Below are 18,415 nucleotides of genomic sequence, written 5' to 3' on the forward strand. Positions count from 1 at the left end.
GAATTGGGAGCACTGGCTGTAGGGAGTCTGAAAGGACAGGAAACAGGAAGGAAGGGGGAGGAGTTGAGAGGCTGGGAGAAAGCTACAGAGGGTGCAGCAGCAGCTTGGTAAAGAGGTTTCCACTTTGATAATAAAGTCCTGTTGAAGCTTGTTAGTACCTTGCCTGGTTGATACAACATTTTGGCAACAAGGATGGATCTTCTGCCTCTGAACCCACCTCCACCCTTTCTGCAAAGCCCAGGTGAGCCTCCAATTGCTTTTACTACCTGGATCCATATGATTGAAACTTACCTGCTTGCAATCAGTGCTACAGAGATTTCTGAAGTAAGAAAGAGTGCTCTGCTAATCCACTGATGTATATTTTACACTTTTCCCCCTGCAGATGATAAATATGAGACTGCACTCACTGTATTAAAGAATTTTTTTGTGCCAAAAGTGAATGTAGTAGCTAATCGCTACAGATTTCGCCAGCGTGAGCAGAAACCAGAGGAAACTATAATGCAGTATATTGCTTCTCTGAGGAGTCTGATTGTAATTTGTGATTTTGGGAATATGGCAGATGAGATGATTAGAGACCAGCTCATTGAGAAAACAACCATGCTTCATTTAAGAGAACGCTTACTTCTAGAACCACAACTTACACTAGAAAAAGCAATAACCATTGCTACTCAGATTGAGTCAGCTACAGCTGAAGCCAAAATAATGAGCATGGATACAGAAGGCACATTCCAGGTGGTGACTCCTTTGCAGAAAAGTTCACTACCACTGCAGCCACAATTGCAAGAGGAAAATTAATGAAAAACCACCAAATCAGCAAATTCAAAATACAGTAAAAACATATTTTCGCTGTGGATCCCCACAACACCTTGCAACCTACACAGGATGTCCGGCAAAAGTAGCTCAGTGCAATCATTGCAAAAAGATTGGACATTTTGCTAAAGTATGTTGCAGTAGCCAGTTCAATCAAGGGGTGCATGCAATTACAATACCAGATGTTACTGTGCTGAGCGTGGACAAAATCACTACTGCACATATTCCAGAACAGATGAAGTGCTCTATAAATGTTTCCATCAGACCCTCAGGCAAAGGACACTTTATTCAGCTAATGTTGGACACTGGCTCAGCAGTATCTATACTACCTAATTCCATCTATCTGCATTACTTTAAAGATGTGCCTCTTACTGAACCCAAACTTCACTTGGTGTGCTATTTGAAAAACCATATTCCAGTACCCGGCTGCCTGCCATAATAGTTATTTTTGGTGACTGCTGTGTAACTGCAGAGTTCTATGTTGTCCAAAAAGGCACTCCTATCCTTGGCAGAGATTTATTGGCTGCTTTAAATCTCAGGGTAGTTTAATGGACGAATTGATCTTCCTCAGCAAAGCACTCTTGCGGTACACACACCAGTTTCAGCTGGGACCCAACACCAAGTTGAGGAGAAACTCGGCTGTGCTTATGGGTTTCTGCATAAAGTTAAAATGAGGAATAATGCGATGCCTGTACGATAGAAATTACGGCGCTTACCATTTTCAGTCAGGGAAGCTGTTTCAGAGGAACTTAGAAAACTTGTTCGAAAGGACATTATTGAAGAGATCGACTCCTCGGAATGGGTTTCACCTAAAGTAGTGACGCAGAAGAAGAGTGGAGGCATTCGCCTTTGTGTGGACTTTAGGGAGCCAAATAAAGCTGTTGTGATTTGACAGCCATCCTCTTCCTCACATAGAAGAAGTACTTGCAGAACTCCGTGGAGCAAAGATGTTTTCTACTCTTGATTTGCAGAGCTCATACCACCAGGTTATGTTGCATGAAGATAGCAGAGCCCTCACAGCATTTATTACACATGAGGGACTATTTCATTTTAAACGTGTTCCATACGGTCTTGCATTTGCCCCAAGTGCCTTTCAAAAAATGATGTAATTGATTCTGAAGAATCCACATGGAGTTCAGTGTTATCTGGATGATATTATCATATTTGGAAATACTTCTGAGGAGCATGACAATAACCTGCAGTCTGTACTAAACTGCATCAGCACAGCAGGCCTCCAGCTCAATAGGTCCAAATGCAAATTTAGACAAACTGAACTTTCCTTTCTGGGGGATACAATTTCACAGGCTGGACTAAAACCTGATCCAGATCATATCCTGAGAATTTCAAGTGCTCCTCCTCCAACAGATTTGCAAACCTTATGTTCCGTTTTAGGTCTTACCTCCTGGTATGCAAAATTCATTCCCAATTATGCTTCCGTCATTGAACCATTACGGAAATTACTATGGAGAAGTTCAACCTTAGTGTAGGCAACGGATGCACAAGCTAGTTTCGAAATGGTGAAAGACTTGATTGTACATAGTCCAGTATTTGCACTATTCAGTCCTGCATTGCCCACAATTGTAACTACTGATGCTTCTGATTATGGACTTGGGGCTGTTCTCACACAACTGCAAGAGGACAACACAAAGAGGACTGTTGCATTTGCTTCAAGGACACTAAGTAATGCTGAGAGAAAATATTCTACAGTCAAAAAAGAAGCACTTGCTTGTGTCTGGTCTACTGAAAAATGGAGAACTTACCTGTGGGGCCGCATGTTCAAGTTGTGCACAGACTACAGCCTTTTGACGACGTTGCTCACCACGAAAGGACTGGGAAGAGCAGGATACCATATTGCTCGATGGTCTGCAAGACTACTCTTTTTCAATTAGGAACTGGAATATAAGCCTGGAAACCAAAATGTGGTCGCTGATTGCCTTTCTCGCCTGCCTTTGCCTTCACCAGATGGTCCACTGGAGGATGAGGATGTAGTGCTTGCGCTTATTACAAGTGCTCTCACTGCAGTTACAAGAGAACAATTTCAAGCTGCTTGTTCAGCGTGTCCAGTTCAACAAAAACGACGGGAATTTCTGACAAAGAGATGGCCCAGTCACCCTAAAAACCGTGACCCAATCTTGCTGCCTTATTTTAGAGTTTGGGATGAACTTTCTTTGTTTTGATGGCTGTGTGCTATGAGGTACACACCGGCTCCTTGTGCCAGAAGAATTACAGTCAAAACTCGTACACCTGGCACACGATACTCATCAAGGAATTGTCCGAACCAAACGACGACTACGGGATCTGTATTGGTGGCCAGGGATGGACTCTCAAACTGAAGCACTCATAAAATCCTGTGTCACTTGCCAAATGCATGATAAGACAGCAGTGAAATGTACCCCTCCATTACAGCCTGTTCCTCTTTCTGAATCTGCATGGGGGAAAAACGTGGTGATTGACATTGTAGGACCCTTTGATACTGCTCCAATTGACTGCCTTTATGCCATCACTTTAATAGACTATTTCAGTAAATGGCCTGAGGTAGAGTTTACATTGCAAATCTCTTCTGCTACAGTAATTAAGTTCCTCTCTTCAGTTTTTAGCAGGGAAGGTAACCCCAAAGAACTGATTTCAGATAATGGTCGTAAATTTACTTCCCTGGAGATTGAAACTTTTCTAGCACAGTGGAACATTTTACACAGAAGGTCATCCCTGTACTACCCTCAAGCCAATGGGGAAATCGAACGGTTTAACAGAAGTTTGAAAAAGTTTGCAAATGGCTAAACTGGAAGGGCGATTGTGGATACCCTTCACTACTGATTTCTTGCAAGCATACCAGGCTACACAACATGCCACCTCGCAAAGATCACCCGCAGAGTTACTTAATGGGAAACAGATTAATACTAAACTGAACATTGCTGGATTGTTAAAGGCACGACCTGATGCCCCAAACAAGGATATTGCGAGAAAAACAGTTGAACAGAACCAAGCAAAGTCTAAGGCTTTCACAGACAAGCGGTGGGGTGCTAAGGAACCAAAGTTTGAGTGGTTCCTTCGTTAGAATACAAAAACCTGGAATTTTATGCAAAGGGGACCATAAATTCTCAGCTTCTCTTAAAATCATAGAGAAGAAGGGACCTTACACCTATCAACTTTCTGATGGTCGCGTATGGAATGCTTCTTATCTTGCATCTGCCTATGCACCAAGAGGAGATTGGGCCAACACCCTGTCTGCATTGGATGACTTCACCATAAGTTGAACACAACAAGACATTGCACTGGAACCAGGGCTTGAGAGACGGCCTGTCAGACCCAGATGACCACCTGTCTGGACTAGAGACTATGTTATGGAGTATCTACAGTGTTTTCAGTATAATATTTCTTCCAACAGTATAGTGTCTTGTTTAATATTTGTTCCTGTGGTTAGAACAATAAAGTTTATTTTAATTGGGAGAGTTTCTTAAGAGAGGAGGGAATGTGGCATTTAGATGTTGCTTGTAATTATTAGAATTGGGAGCACTGGCTGTTGGGAGTCTGAAAGGACAGGAAACAGGAAGGAAGGGGGAGGAGTTGAGAGGCTGGGAGAAAGCTACAGAGGGTGCAGCAGCAGCTTGGTAAAGAGGTTTCCACTTTGATAATAAAGTCCTGTTGAAGCTTGTTAGTACCTTGCCTGGTTGATACAACAATATGCAGAGTCCATCTCAAAGAATCTCAGTTATAGGTAAATAATCTTCATTTGCCAACTAAATGAGTTTGTTATTCACTTTGCAAAAAGTATAGTTGAGGCCTTTCCAGTGAATTCCCTGCTGGGAAGAAAAAAGTCAATTCCTTAATTCAGATGAAGGCCCAAAGACTCGAATATTAATCTCTAAAGAATATGTGTCTACCTATAGATAGCTCAGTTGATAAATAATCTCAATTTCCTTCCTTTTTCAAGGACATTTCTAATATTCCTCTGGTTCAGAGCCACATTTTTGATACGAGGAGTGTATGAATATATTCATCCAAAAATAGAAACCAACTTCAGCTTGTAAGAAAATCATAGCACCAAGGCAGATTTTTAAAAAAAATGGTATTTAATGGTCTTTCTAAATATTAAATGTGGGCACTTATCTGTTAATTTAATTCTGCTAGATCTGGGTGCTGCTTTCATGCTGTTTAATCACATCCACCTCTTTCAATACATCTGTGTTTTAGAAATACAGTACCAGTTTTTCTTTTAGTCGTGGGAAGCCTAATATTTTGCATACCCCTTTGTTGGTTGTAACTGTTTAATGGTTTTATATTTCATCTGGGAAATACAGCACTTGGTAGCACATAATTTAACTTTTATGTACATAACACATGGCTGTTAATTACTTGATTGCCATAAAAACTTTACTACATTTTTAGTATTTTGTTTGACTTTCATTTAACTATAGTAGCTCACATTAAGGCAGACTTTTACAAGGTTAAGATCAATTGTCTCTGAAGCTGTTAAAAGTTTATCTTATATATTTCATCATTGCAATTCTCACTGTACTAGTCTTTTTTTAGGGTTCAGTTGTAAAACCTAAGCAGCATGCATTGTTCTTTGAGTTATAGGAAAAAAGTTTTAGTTCTTTGTAACATCATGTAAAGTCTAAATATTTTTAATGTACTGTTAAGGTGTTCTTCCATTCTTAAGATTTTAACTGCATAATACGTTGTCTTTTGAAGTTGACATTCACACTCTTTAAAATTTTATTGCTTTTCCAAGGTGTAAATCCTAAGAATGTCTCCTTAGTAGCAGCCAGTAAAGAAGGCTCTCAAGGAATCTGGAACAATTCATTGTTTTCTAAACCACTAGGGCCTACTGGAAGAGGTCTGTCTTTTAACAGAACGAATGCAGGTAATTCATAATTACAATAAGTACAATTGGATTATTTTGTTTTAATTTTTATTGTTTAAAATTAATTTAGGTAAGGTCTTCTAGCTTCCAATTGTTGCACAGTATTCTTGCTTTTCTCTTAGAATGTGTATCCCCTGAAAAGAACAGTGTACTCTATATTTGTATGCCAAGGTATATATTTTTATTTCAGGGTGTGGAGGAAGTACATGCTATATAAATCCAATTATGAAGCTCTCCCAGGAAGAATTTGAGTTCTAATCCATCAGAGCCATTAACTCACTGTGTTAATTTAAGCAAATAATTTGACCTTATTATTCCTAGTCAATTTGAACTGGAATATTGGGTAAAAGAGCAGTCCCTCATATGGAAAAAAACAAAAAAAAGATGCTGGGTTTGAGCTCATATCATAAAAATAATGTTTACACGGTGCTTTGTTTGCGGATCTCAAAGCAGTTCTCAAACACTGAGCCTGCCAACTTCCTCAAACGAAATAGTACTTTACTGCACGAGTAATCCTGCTTTCTTCAATAAGGTTGTTGGAGTGATATACTTCACACTATGAGTAAGGATGGCAGAGTCTGGCTTTCACTGATTAAGCGTCACACAACTACTGAACTGTATGATAAGTACAATATCCCCATTTTACAGGTGGGAAAATAAGGCACAAATGACTTGTTTAAGATCTCTTAGCAAGTTAATGTCAGAGCCAGGACTAGAGACCAGGACTCTTAGATTCCCAGCCCTGTATTCTAACCATAAGACCACATTGTTACTTTTTATGATTTTAGATAATAAAGTAATAATTTAGAACCAGTTTCTCAGCTGGTGTGGTTAGGTGTTCCTCCATTGACTTCAACAGAGCTATGCTGATTTACATCACCAACTGAATATCTGGCCCTAAAATTTTTGTAGCAGTCTTCATCCTGAAGGATCTTTGAGTTTTAAATACTATGTAGAGGTCTCACTTCCTTGCAACTGCCATGCCCCCGTCTAATAAGGGGGAGTGTGGTAGCCAATCTGCGCCATCAACAATACAGGTTTTTCTGTTTGAAAGTGAAGCACATACTATCTGTCTGAAATTACATGAGTAGTGTTTGGTAGGAAGAAGGTCATTACCCACACTGGAATGTTTGACACAATATGAGGGCATCTCTTTCAAATATCTATCATAGGTACTTACGTGACCCTTTCACTATAGTTTCTGAGCACCTCAAAATGTATTTATCCTCACAGTACCCCTGTGCAGTACGGTGGTGTTATTAGCCCTATTCTACAAACTGGGATACTACAAACGGGGACATGAGACAGGCAGACTGAAAGACAAAGGGCCAGATTTTCAAAAGTATTCAGATGCGTAAAGATGCAGAGTGGCACCTAGGGGGATTTACAAGAATGGTGAAGCAGGTTAAGCACCTAACTTCCATTGAAATAAATTGGAGTTAGATACCTAACTTGCATAGGTGCTTTGGAAAATCCCAGTAGGCACGTCTCTGCATCTCTAAACCTAAATACTTTTGAAAAACTTGACCTTGGGCAAGTCATTTAGGACAAGTAGTGAGTCTTCAGTGGAGCATGGTCAGGTCTGCAGTCTCAGGCTAGCACCTGAACCACCCTTTCTCCTTTAAATAGTGCCATGGCATTTTCAGTGACTTCACTTTAACCTTTTATCGAAAGAAGACCCCTTCAATCAACAGTACTTTTCCCCTTAATAACATAATGGGGTAATGCTTCAGTATTGATTCGTAGGAGAGTGCCATCTAAAGAACCAGTGGACCTACTTCCTTGAATACCTGGGCTTTTCTTGAAGGTCTCCAGTCCTAGTAGTGACCTGCCTGAATCCATTTTAGCTTATGAAATCGGACAAGATCACGGCTCCAGGCTATAAGAATGTGAAATGAAGCTGAATAATTCTGTTCCAGATAAACTAAAAATCAGTGCATTATATATATATATGTATAATGAAATGCAAACATATGAAATGGACACAATCAACCTAAAAATCCCACTTCTGTTTGGAAAATTTTACCTCCAATAACTATAACTGAAAGAATTTAGAGAAGAAATACTATTTATTTTCTGTTTGTTTACTTTGTGCATTTGATAGGACTTTCCAAAGCAATTTTCACCATTTCTCCTTTATAGTTCATCAGTTTCTTGTCTAGCTCTTTTATACAACAACACCAGGGTAAAACACATTTAAGAAAGACGCATGAAAATATGTTTGGTAAAACACAAACATTCGCAGGGGGTCCCAAAGGCAGGTATAGCAACGGAAACTACTTTATTTAGTCATTAATTTTTTTTTATTTATTAGAATTCAAATTGTCATTGCCCCTTAACTGATGAAATAACCAAATTAAATTTATTACTTTGGAATGGTATTTTTCCGTTCCCTCAGTGTAACCATAAAACATAACAATTTAAGAGCATTTTAGTTTCAAATTATGAGGCACTCTCTCTATGCAGATTTATAGGATTAGGTTCAGTTAGGCCTGCAGTCTGACTAGCTAACCATGCTTGAGTGATTTATTATATTTACATTGGTGATCAATTATATTCTGCTTCCCTTGAGTAGAAACCTGGTGGTGAGTTCAGTAGCAGCATTTCTTACTTTAGGGTAAGCCTTTTTGCAAACATAGGACTGAAGTCATAGTTATAAAGGTACTTTAAACACTCATTCTCACCTGTTTTGATTTCAGTGTTTTCCCCTATTTCTGTTTATAAATCACCTAATCAGTACTTCATCTACATTTTCTGAAGGACTGTCTTTTCCTCCTTTCTTTCTTTCTTTCTTTCTTTCTTTCTTTCTTTCTTTCTTTTGCCTTCTCTGCAGAAGAAAACATAATTAAACCAATTGAAAAACTATCATGCAAAGAAAGGTTGAATGAAAATTTAGAGGCGCCAAAAGGTAATTTATGGCAATTATAGCTTGGGATAGATGATTCTTTGCAGGTTTCATAGTTATGTCATGCATTTTCTTATTTTGCTTTTCTTGTAACGGTTGCTCTTGTATAATACATTCCAAATGATCTTACACTTTAGTTTCAGTTTTAATCACTATTATTCCATGTTGTGGCAAACCCTGCCCTCCCTGTAAAAATGAGGGATACCAGTTGCAGAGGGATCATTTTGGTTTTGCTGTGCAGGGGGGAGGGAATGCAGGGGATCTGCTTGCCACTGAGCTGGACTCCATAAACTCTCTTATAATGGCGGGGGAGATTGAGGACACAGCTGGGGTCAGTCAATCTGTGATTGTTTACTTGCACATGGAGCAGGCTGAAGGATTTTCCCCATTGTGAACTTCGCCCACAGTAGTTTGTGTCAAGCAGGTGAACTCCAAATATATGAACATATTTAAAGAATCCTTTTAGTGTTTCATACTGAAATACTGGGCCACATCTTTTTTCTATCTGTCAAGCTCTAGTAAACATGCTTAGTTATTGATCCTGCCCCATTAAAGTTAATGGGAGCTTTACTGTTTACTTCAGTGGGTTCAGGATCAAGTCCTTAGTGGAGGCGGTCCTGTGACAGTGGGAGGGGAGGGCAGTCATTTCCCTAGGACTTAGGCCAACTTGAAAACCACCCAGTAGGCTGTCCTCAATTACATTAGTGCAGCCTCGGAAATCTGAGGACAGAAATTGGACATATAGTTATTAAATAATATTTAAGGCTGTCTGACTTGTTGGAATCTTTGTGCCCTGGTGCTAGCCTTGTTCTGAAGCCAGAGAGTATTTCACCACCATAATAATAAACCACAACAGCTTCTGCAGTAATAGGCTTTTGGTGTGCTGCATTCAGCCAACTGCCTTAAGCACCACAGCACTGGTGCTGTACTAAGGCACACCCTTGCATAGCTTTCTGCTCTGAAGTATGTCTTATGAATTTTAAAATTATTCAGTTAAAATGTTGGTCGGTGTTTTTAACAATTTGGTGGTGGGAGATCTGCTATTTGATCTGCTATGTTCTTCCACTAAGACAGAGAGTTCCTAGTAGAAGGAGAAAAGAAAATAATGGGGGGAAATTTATAAGTATTTTTCTGTACTACAGATAAACTCTGATTATATAAAAGGCTGTGTGCACACTAAAATTACGTGGCCAGAATGTTCCAAAGTTGCTAACACCAGTGTATACAAGAGAGTCCTGTTGTTGTCAAGGTCAGAGCAAGTTTCCATGAAACAGTGCTTACAGTGCCAGCATTTATAGGACTTTTGTTTCCACTAGGGTTGCTTCACATGCACATTTTCATGATGCAGCGAATCCTGTCTATATTAGCACTTGCTCTGTTCTGCCACCTGTGTGACTGCACTATTGCTGGGAAATTTTTCTAGGGGAGAAGCACATGCATCTACACTAGATGTTTTTATGCCTTTGCAGCTTGCTAAGCAGATGCTAGCTGCAACTGTGCAGAGCAGCTCCACCTGGTTACACTGATTTTATGTTGATGTAATTGCATTTACTGCAGTGAAATCACACTAGTGTAAAGGTGTGGAGAATATTGATGTGAAACAGAATGCCTCACACAGTACTCACTGCAAGCATCACACAGCCTGGACTGTTTTCTGGCACAACAGGTGCATAATACCTAAGGAATATAATATCTGGTATTCATATTTTTGGATTATTCCGTTACTTGCTTCAGATTGCTCAGTGGCTATGCCCTGCATGAGGAGCCATGCATGCATTGTGAGGGGCAGGGGTCACATCCTGGTACACCCTTACATATGCTGATACCATGACAGAGTCTATTAATGAAATGACGGATTTTATATGAGCTTCTATTGTCAAGGAGAGTACTGGCAGTACAAGACGCAGATTTCTGGGGGAAGTCTAGGACGGGGAATTTGCTGGTGTCGCTCTACAGCAGAGGCCCCCAAACTGTTGGGCGCGTCTCCCTAAGGAGGTGTGGAGGAATGTGAAGCAGTAGGGCCTGGGTCAGCCCCTATGGGGGCGGGGAGGGAGCGCCACCTAACCCCTTCCTGCCCCCAGCTCTGTTCCAGTCCTGCCTCCAGCCATATCCCCGGCTCCTGGTCCTGTGCCTGACTCCATCTCCAGCCTTCGCGCAGCTCTACTCCCAGCCCCACACCAGCACCCAACTTCGGCCACTGGTCATGGCTCTGTTCCCGACCTGGGGCCGAGGCTGTGGACAAGACCGGGAGCAGAGCTGCACCTGACTCTGGGCCCAGTTGCCAGCCCCCACCACAGCCCAGCTGTGGCTCTGTTCCTGTCCCTGGCCACAACCCTGCTCCCGGCCCCAGACCCGCCCCCAGCTCCGGTCCCAACCCCAGTGCCGTTATCCTTGTCCTCTTCTCCCACCCCTTCGCCCCCTGAGCTGCAGCCCCACTCCCAGCCCCAGCTCCAAGGGGTGAGGGTGCGGACAGGGATAAGGGGTGTCATGACTCTCAAAAGTTTGGGAACTGCTGATCTACAGTATAATTCAAGAATGGCTGGCTGGCTGAAGCACTCTTGCAGTATAGCTGGGGGTAACTTACAAGCTGGAGGCTGTGTGTGAGCGGGCTAGGAGTGGTTGCTCTCATAGCGAAGCAGTGTAAAATGGACCCCAGGCAGGAGAACTGAGGGGACATGCTATCCAACAGTCCATATTGTACCCTGGGTAATGTCCCAGGGACATGTTTTATTAAAGGTTTATCTTTCATCTGGACTTTTGTGTCATTCTTTATTGATCTGCATTTTGGTGTGGGATGGGTTGGGGAGGTATGTATTGTTTCAGCTGCTCTCAGCCCTGCCCTGGATGGAGATCTGAGGAGGTTGGCAGAAAGAGTACCACTTTTGCTGACTCCTGTACAGGGAGGTGTGGGGAGGGCACAACAGAGCTGAGACTAGCCTGTGCAATCTGCTCACAGATGTCTGTTTCTCTTGCTGCTCTTTCACTGTGTTTGTACAGTTTCTTTTCCTCAGAGGCCAAAGAGATCCATGACTTCTTTCCTGCTCCAGGCAGGAATGCGTCTAATAGCTCTTCCAGACAGGACTGTGTGGGCCTGAATGATTGCATGCTCACAGAAGTGGTCTTGTAGGAGTGTTTATCAGGATGGGCAATTAGGAAAAGGCATTTCAAAAACATGCTGAGGATTTTAAAGAGAGAGGGTGGGTTCCAGTCTCTATCTCTTGGGTAGTGGAGTTCCAAACTGTGACCAGAATGACCACTGGCAGAGACATAGGGGCATTGTGGGACGGCTGCGGGAGAACTGTTAGGGTCAACACATGTGATTCAATGTCTACTCTCACACTGTGTCAATGGAAGGTGGAACATGCTTTTGCATCTTTCAATGAGGTGGTGTTATTGTGTCACTGTAATGTGGTGGTTAGATCAGTGAGGGAGAGATTTAGGTGCAGACATATGCATAACTAGATTGAAACAAGTCGACTTCAGTCAGTCTAACTTTGTAATGTAGATTAGACCTTTGTATCCTAGCTGGACTCTAAGTAAAGATGCACACATTTTCTAAACAGATATCAGTTTCCTATATAAAATTGATACTTTGCATGGTTTTTGTACCATGAATAAGCTTTAAAGTGACCATGAAGAGCAAATAAAGATCTGTTAGCTGCCTGAATCAAGCTCAAAAGTTTAAAACTTTGTACATCAGTGTATAGACCACCTAACCAGGAAGAAGAGGTGGATGAGGTTTTTATTTAAACAGCTAACAAAATCATTCAAAGCACAGGATTTGGTGGTGATGGAACTTCAACTACCCAGACATCTGTTGGGAAAATAACACAGCCGGGCACAGATTAGCCAACAATTTTTGGAATGTATCGGAGACAATTTTTTATTTCAGAAGGTGGAGACAGCTACCAGGGGAGAGGCTGTTCTAGATTTGATTTTGACAAATAGGGAGGAACTGGTTGAGAATTTGGAAGTGGAAGGCAGCTTGAGTGAAAGTGATCATGAAATGGTAGAGTTCATGATTCTAAGGAATAGTAGGAGGGAGAACAGCAAAATAAAGACAATGGATTTCAAGAAGGCAGACTTTAGCAAACTCAGGAAGCTGGTAGGTAAGATCCCATGGGAAGCAAGTCTAGGGGAAAAAACAACAGAAGACAGTTGGCAGTTTTTCAAAGAGACAATATTAAGGGCATAAGAGGAAACTATCCCACTGCGTAGGAAAGATAGGAAGTATAGCAAGAGACTACCGTGGCTTAACCAGGAGATCTTCAATGATCTAAAAATCAAGAGAGCCCTACACAAAGTGGAAACTAGGTCAAATTACAAAGGATGAATAGAAACAACACAAGTATGTAGGGACAAAATTAGAAAGGCCAAGGCACAAAATGAGATCAAACTAGCTAGAGACATAAAGAGTAACAATAAAACATTCTACAAATACATTAGAAGCAAGAGGAAAACCAAGGACAGGGTAGACCTGTTACTCAATGTGTGTGTGTGGGGGAATAATAACAGAAAATGTGGAAATGGCAATGGTGCTTAATGACTACTTTGTGTTGGTTTTCACCAAGAAGATTGGTGGTGAATGTACATCTAACATAGTGAATGCCAGTGAAAATGAGGTAGGATCAGAAGAGGCTAAAATAGGGAAAGAACAAGTTAAAAAATACTTAGACAAATTAGACATCTTCAAGTCACCAGGGCCTGATGAAATGCATCCTAGAATACTCAAGGAGCTGGCTTGAGGAGATATCTGAGCCATTAACGATTATCCTTGAAGTCATGGAAGATGGGAGAGATTCCAGAAGACTGGAAAAGGGCAAATATAGTGCCCATCTATAAAAAGGGAAATGACAATCCAGGGAATTACAGACCAGTCATCTTAACTTCTGTACCCAGAAAGATAATGGAGCAAATAATTAAGCAATCAATTTGCAAACATCTAGAAGATAATAAGGTGATAAGTAACAGTCAGCATGGATTTGTCAAAAACAAATCATGTCAAATCAACCTGATAGCTTTCTTTGCTATGGTAACAAGCCTTGTAGATGGGGGAAGCGGTGGATGTGGTATATCTTGACTTTAGTAAAGCTTTTGATACTGTCTCGCATGACCCTCTCATAAATAAACTAGGGAAATGCAACCTAGATGAGCTACTATAAGGTGGGTGCAAAAGTGGTTAGAAAACCGTTCCCAAAGAGTAGTTATCAGTGGTTCACGGTCACGCTGGAAGGGCATAACGAGTGGGGTCCTGCAGGGATCAGTTCGGGGTCAGTTCTGTTCAATATCGTCATCAATGATTAAGATAATGGCATACAGAGTACACTTATAAAGTTTGCTGCTGATACCAAGCTGGGAGGGGTTGCAAGTGCTTTGGAGGATAGGATTAAAATTCAAAATGATCTGGACAAACGAGAAACGGTCTGAAGTAAATAGGATGAAATTCAATAAGGACAAATGCAAAGTACTCCATTTAGGAAGGAATAATCAGTTGCACACATACAAAATGGAAAATGACTGCCTACAAAGGAGTACTGCGGAAAGGGATCTGGGGGTCATAGTGGACCACAAGCCAAATATGAGTCAACACTGTAATGCTGTTGCAAAAAAAGCGAATATCATTCTGGGATGCATTAGCAGGAGTGTTGTAAGCAAGATACGAGAAGTAATTCTTCCACTCTAGTCCGTGGTGATTGGGGCTCAACCGGGGTATTGTGTCCAGTTCTGGGCTCCACATTTCAGGAAGGATGTGGTCAAATTGGAGAGAGTTCAGAGAAGAGCAACCAAAATGGTTAAAGGTCTAGAAAACATGACCTATGAGGGAAGATTGAAAAAATTGGGTTTGTTTAGTCTGGAAAAGAGAAGATTGAGAGGGGACATAACAGTTTTCAAGTATGTAAAGAGTTGTTACGAGGAGGAAGAAAAATTGTTTCTCTTAACCTCTAAGTATAGGACAAGAAGTAATGGGCTTAAATTGCAGCAAGGGAGGTTTAGGTTGGACATTAGGAAAAACTTCCTAACTGTCAGGGTGGTTAAGCACTGGAATAAATTGCCTAGGGAGGTTGTAGAATCTCCATACTGGAGACTTTTAAGAACAGGTTAGACAAACACCTGTCAGGAATGGTCTAGATAATTAGTCCTGCCATGAGTGCAGTGGACTGGACTAGATGACCTCTCAAGGTCCCTTCCAGTCCTATGATTCAATGAAAATCTTGGCTTTGTAGGTGCTGCTTACAACCCGTCTGGAGGATATATCCCTTCCTTTCATAAAAAAGAAGTTGGATCAGCTGGACAAAGGATACAACTAGCTCCTCTTGGTGCATCAGCATCAGGTAAGAAGCATCTCTATAACCCTATCATGTACTGCACCGTAGGTACAGGGAAGGATGTTCAATTCCCATAATTTCCAAGGAGGGCTTTTAAGAGGGTTTTTTTTTATGCACTTGCTATGTTGGACTGGATCTGTAATGGTGTAAATCAATTGGTGTAAATTGACATAACACAATGAAGCTATGCTGATCGACATTTAATGAGGATATGACTGGTTACAATTTCAAAATGGCATGGACCTTCCACTAACAAAGTCAGATATATGGTATCAGTAATAAATTCAAATTTTTAAGCTTCCATCTTAAAGTAGCCCCAAAGATTTCAGCATTATTTTTCATATTTTTTAAATAAAGGACCCTCTGCTAAACAGCCTGTTTTGACTGGTCTCCTTGCATGGGCATTTAAGAGGCGTTTTGTTGTATTTTCATCTCATTGTGTGGGAGTTGGTCATGTAAATCCTTGGGCTTTGAGATGAGAATATAGTGTTGGATGAGTGGAATATTACAAAAAATAATGCTGCTGTGTTAAAGAAAATGTCAAAGTAGCTAGGCTATTTTGTCTGACTTCTATTTTCTGTAATATAAATGACTGACTATAACTACAGTTGATGTAGTTCTGCATTGTACTAAAGCATATGTGAAAGGAACCGTTACATTTTATCCTGCAGTATTTATGTATTTAGCAGTTGAAGACCAATACAAAATTTTACTGCATATAACTGTTACCTCATCTCATCTGTAATAGACATCACATTCTGGGCACTAGAAAGATACTGACAAACTGGAGGGAGTTCAGAGAAGACCAGTAAAAATTATCAGGAACAGAGGAACTGACTTGTGAGGAATGATTGAAGGCCTTCTCCAAGTTTAATTGAAATCAACAGAAAGCCCCCACATTGACTTCAGTGGGAATTGGATCAGGCCCTAAAGGAACTCAATGGGAATCATCATTACAGTTAAAGGGACTGTAACAGGCTGACAGTAGGTGCCTGGAAAACCCCATCTGTTGGCCTGTTTTGCTCCCACTAAAAATATGAAATATGCTTTGCTGACTCACTATTTCAGGTGGCTCATTACTCCATCCAGCTATAAGGGACATGGGAATGATTCTTTAAGGTACATCTACTCTACACCCCACTGGTGTTGTCATGTAGGATACATGTAGCGACATGCTGCAGTGTAAAGCAGGCTGTGTTCACACTGCCATGTGTAGCTATACAAATCAATGAAAGGCTCTGTCAGGAGGCAGTGGGATACTTACTGAAAATAGCAGTGTAGATGGGGTAAGCTGTGCTTGGGCTTATAGAGATCCATGTAGGGTACATACCCAGAGGGTTAAGGCATGTCTTTATTCACCTAAACCATGCCTTGTCGTCTACATTGTTATTTATACCTGTGCTGGGTACATGCAGTGTATCTATTCTACGTACTGAAGGGAGTGTGTAGTGTAAAAATAGCCATAGAGAGAGAAAAGAACTAGGGTGTGGGCTGCTCAGTCCTGAGGTAGGAACCCTAGGAGCAGCAAAGCCTAGGGAACAGATTTGAGCTGTACTTCATTATCTTAGTGTTGATTTCTTGGTTAATAAAGTCAAACACAAAGAAGGGATGAGTTTTGATTCACCAGTTTGTGGATGTTGGTCTGTAACAGGTTGGAGAAGGCAGCTACTCACAGGAGAACATGTGGCTGCACATTTTTGAAAGCTGTGAATGCCAAGCATGGAAAGGGATCATTTAGAGTGATTCAAGGGGCCATAACTAAAAGTTATAAGATGATGATAAGAAATGGAAGGTTTATTTTAAATATCAAGAAAGAAAAATGTAGACTTGAAGAATAGGTCTGTAGAGCTGGAAAGCTTGTTTCTTTCACCAACAAAAGTTGGTTTGATAAAAGACATGGTCTGACCCACCTTGTCTTTCTCATATCTTAGGACCAATATGGCTACAACGTTGCTCAAAAGGAAAAAAAAAAAAAACTTTGGCAAATTAATTAGGTTATGGAAACATCTCTGTAGAGAGGTAAAGGAAGCCCATTGCTTGGGACATTTAAAACTAGACTGAACAAAATCGTAATAATACATACTGTAGGGCAGTGCTTCTCAAGCTATCTGATGTAGGGGACCGGCAACTTTTTTTCCCAATATGCGCGCAGACCAGCAGCCGATGGCTCGCAGACTGGCACTGGTCCACGGACCACCACTTCGAGTAGCACTGCTGTAGGGGACAGTACTGTGTTGGCAGATAGATAATAAAGAACTGGATGCCCTAACCATTTTTTTTCTCTCCCTAACGTCTCTGGTTAGCATACTACTTTTTTTGTAGCATTTTACTTTCTTCTCCCTATAACATAAGCTTCTGTTCTTGTTGCTTCCTTTTATTTTCTAAAATAATTGTGCTCTCGTCTATTTTCATTTATTCTTTCTATCATATCTTTTCACCATCAGTGACATTAAAAAGGTAAAGAAAAAATTAGCTTAGCTAAAATTAACTAGCCAAAGAGTCTTTCTTCGTGTCTGGGTCAGGTGCTGTCATGTCAATAAGAGGCATGTCTACAGCTTTGGTTTTTGGCATGCGAGCATGTCCTTGCTCTCAGCAAAGCTGTGTATTATATCCATTGAACTCTGGGCAACCTTCTGGAGCAAGTATATTTTTGAGAAAACCATTGTGCTAATTCTATGAGTAAGCACCTTTAAGGGTAACCCGAATTTTCACGCTGTCTCCATGGGCATGTCTGGCTTTCTTTGGATCACTGTAATGCTCAGTGTGTAAATCATATTTGATTGGCTCTGCCATGTCAGTCGTCTTGATCTGTTTGGTGGTTTTCTGCATGCTGTGGTTATGCCGTCAGGAATGCCTTGTGGCTTGGTTCAGTGGAGAAGGGGGCATAATAGCAGTTATACTGTTAATATAAACATTAATACAGAAATAACATATGTACCTTCTAGGTAATCATGTTCCATAATAAAATATTAGTGTGAAGTTTTAATAACAAAATCAATCAATGTAAGTAGTTTCATTGTAACCTGGTTTTGTGGATCGGGAGGGGGGGTCGTAATAAGTGCTCATTTTTCAAAATGATCAACAGTGACAAGGTCTTTGAATTTAGGGTTTTGAAAATCAGAATCCACAAACAAATGTGTGGACACTAAAACAAAGGACTGCTAAAACCTTGCATTTGGCTCCCAGACTGTAAGTCATACATGCAAAGGACCAGCCCCCATACATGACTACTTGCTCACCTTCCCAACTGCCATCAGAATTCAATTTGAAGCCAAGTTGCCACTAACCCCTCTGGGGAGGGGTAGAAGGCACAGAGCAGTAGTTAGTGCTAAAAGGATCAACATTATCTCCAATAGAATTCAGAATGGAAATAGTATTTGTGTGCTAGGGGAAGATATGTCCCCCAGTTTCACTTTCTTGGGGTGGCCTCTTCTAAATTTATGAATCCTCAACTGTGTAGGGCAGTTGAAACTTGATGTTGAAAGATACAGGGAGCAAGTAAAGCGATTC

At 40.9% G+C, this 18,415-nt stretch overlaps 1 protein-coding gene across 5 annotated transcripts in view; it reads left to right on the plus strand.

The window, feature by feature from the left end:
• The window catches only part of MAK (male germ cell associated kinase), a 65,538-nt gene that overhangs the window by 45,559 nt on the left and 1,564 nt on the right, over positions 1-18,415 (plus strand). For 4 of the 5 annotated variants that reach the window (XM_043508340.1, XM_038393010.2, XM_038393009.2 and 1 more), the window contains 2 exons: positions 5,543-5,674; positions 14,804-14,911. In XM_043508340.1, coding sequence (XP_043364275.1) covers positions 5,543-5,674; positions 14,804-14,911 — 240 coding nt within the window. The remainder of the gene's footprint in view (positions 1-5,542; positions 5,675-14,803; positions 14,912-18,415) is intronic. The other variant, XM_043508341.1, reaches the window with a different exon arrangement.

This window comes from Dermochelys coriacea, chromosome 2 (genome assembly GCF_009764565.3).
Source record: "Dermochelys coriacea isolate rDerCor1 chromosome 2, rDerCor1.pri.v4, whole genome shotgun sequence".
Lineage (NCBI taxonomy): Eukaryota > Metazoa > Chordata > Testudines > Dermochelyidae > Dermochelys > Dermochelys coriacea.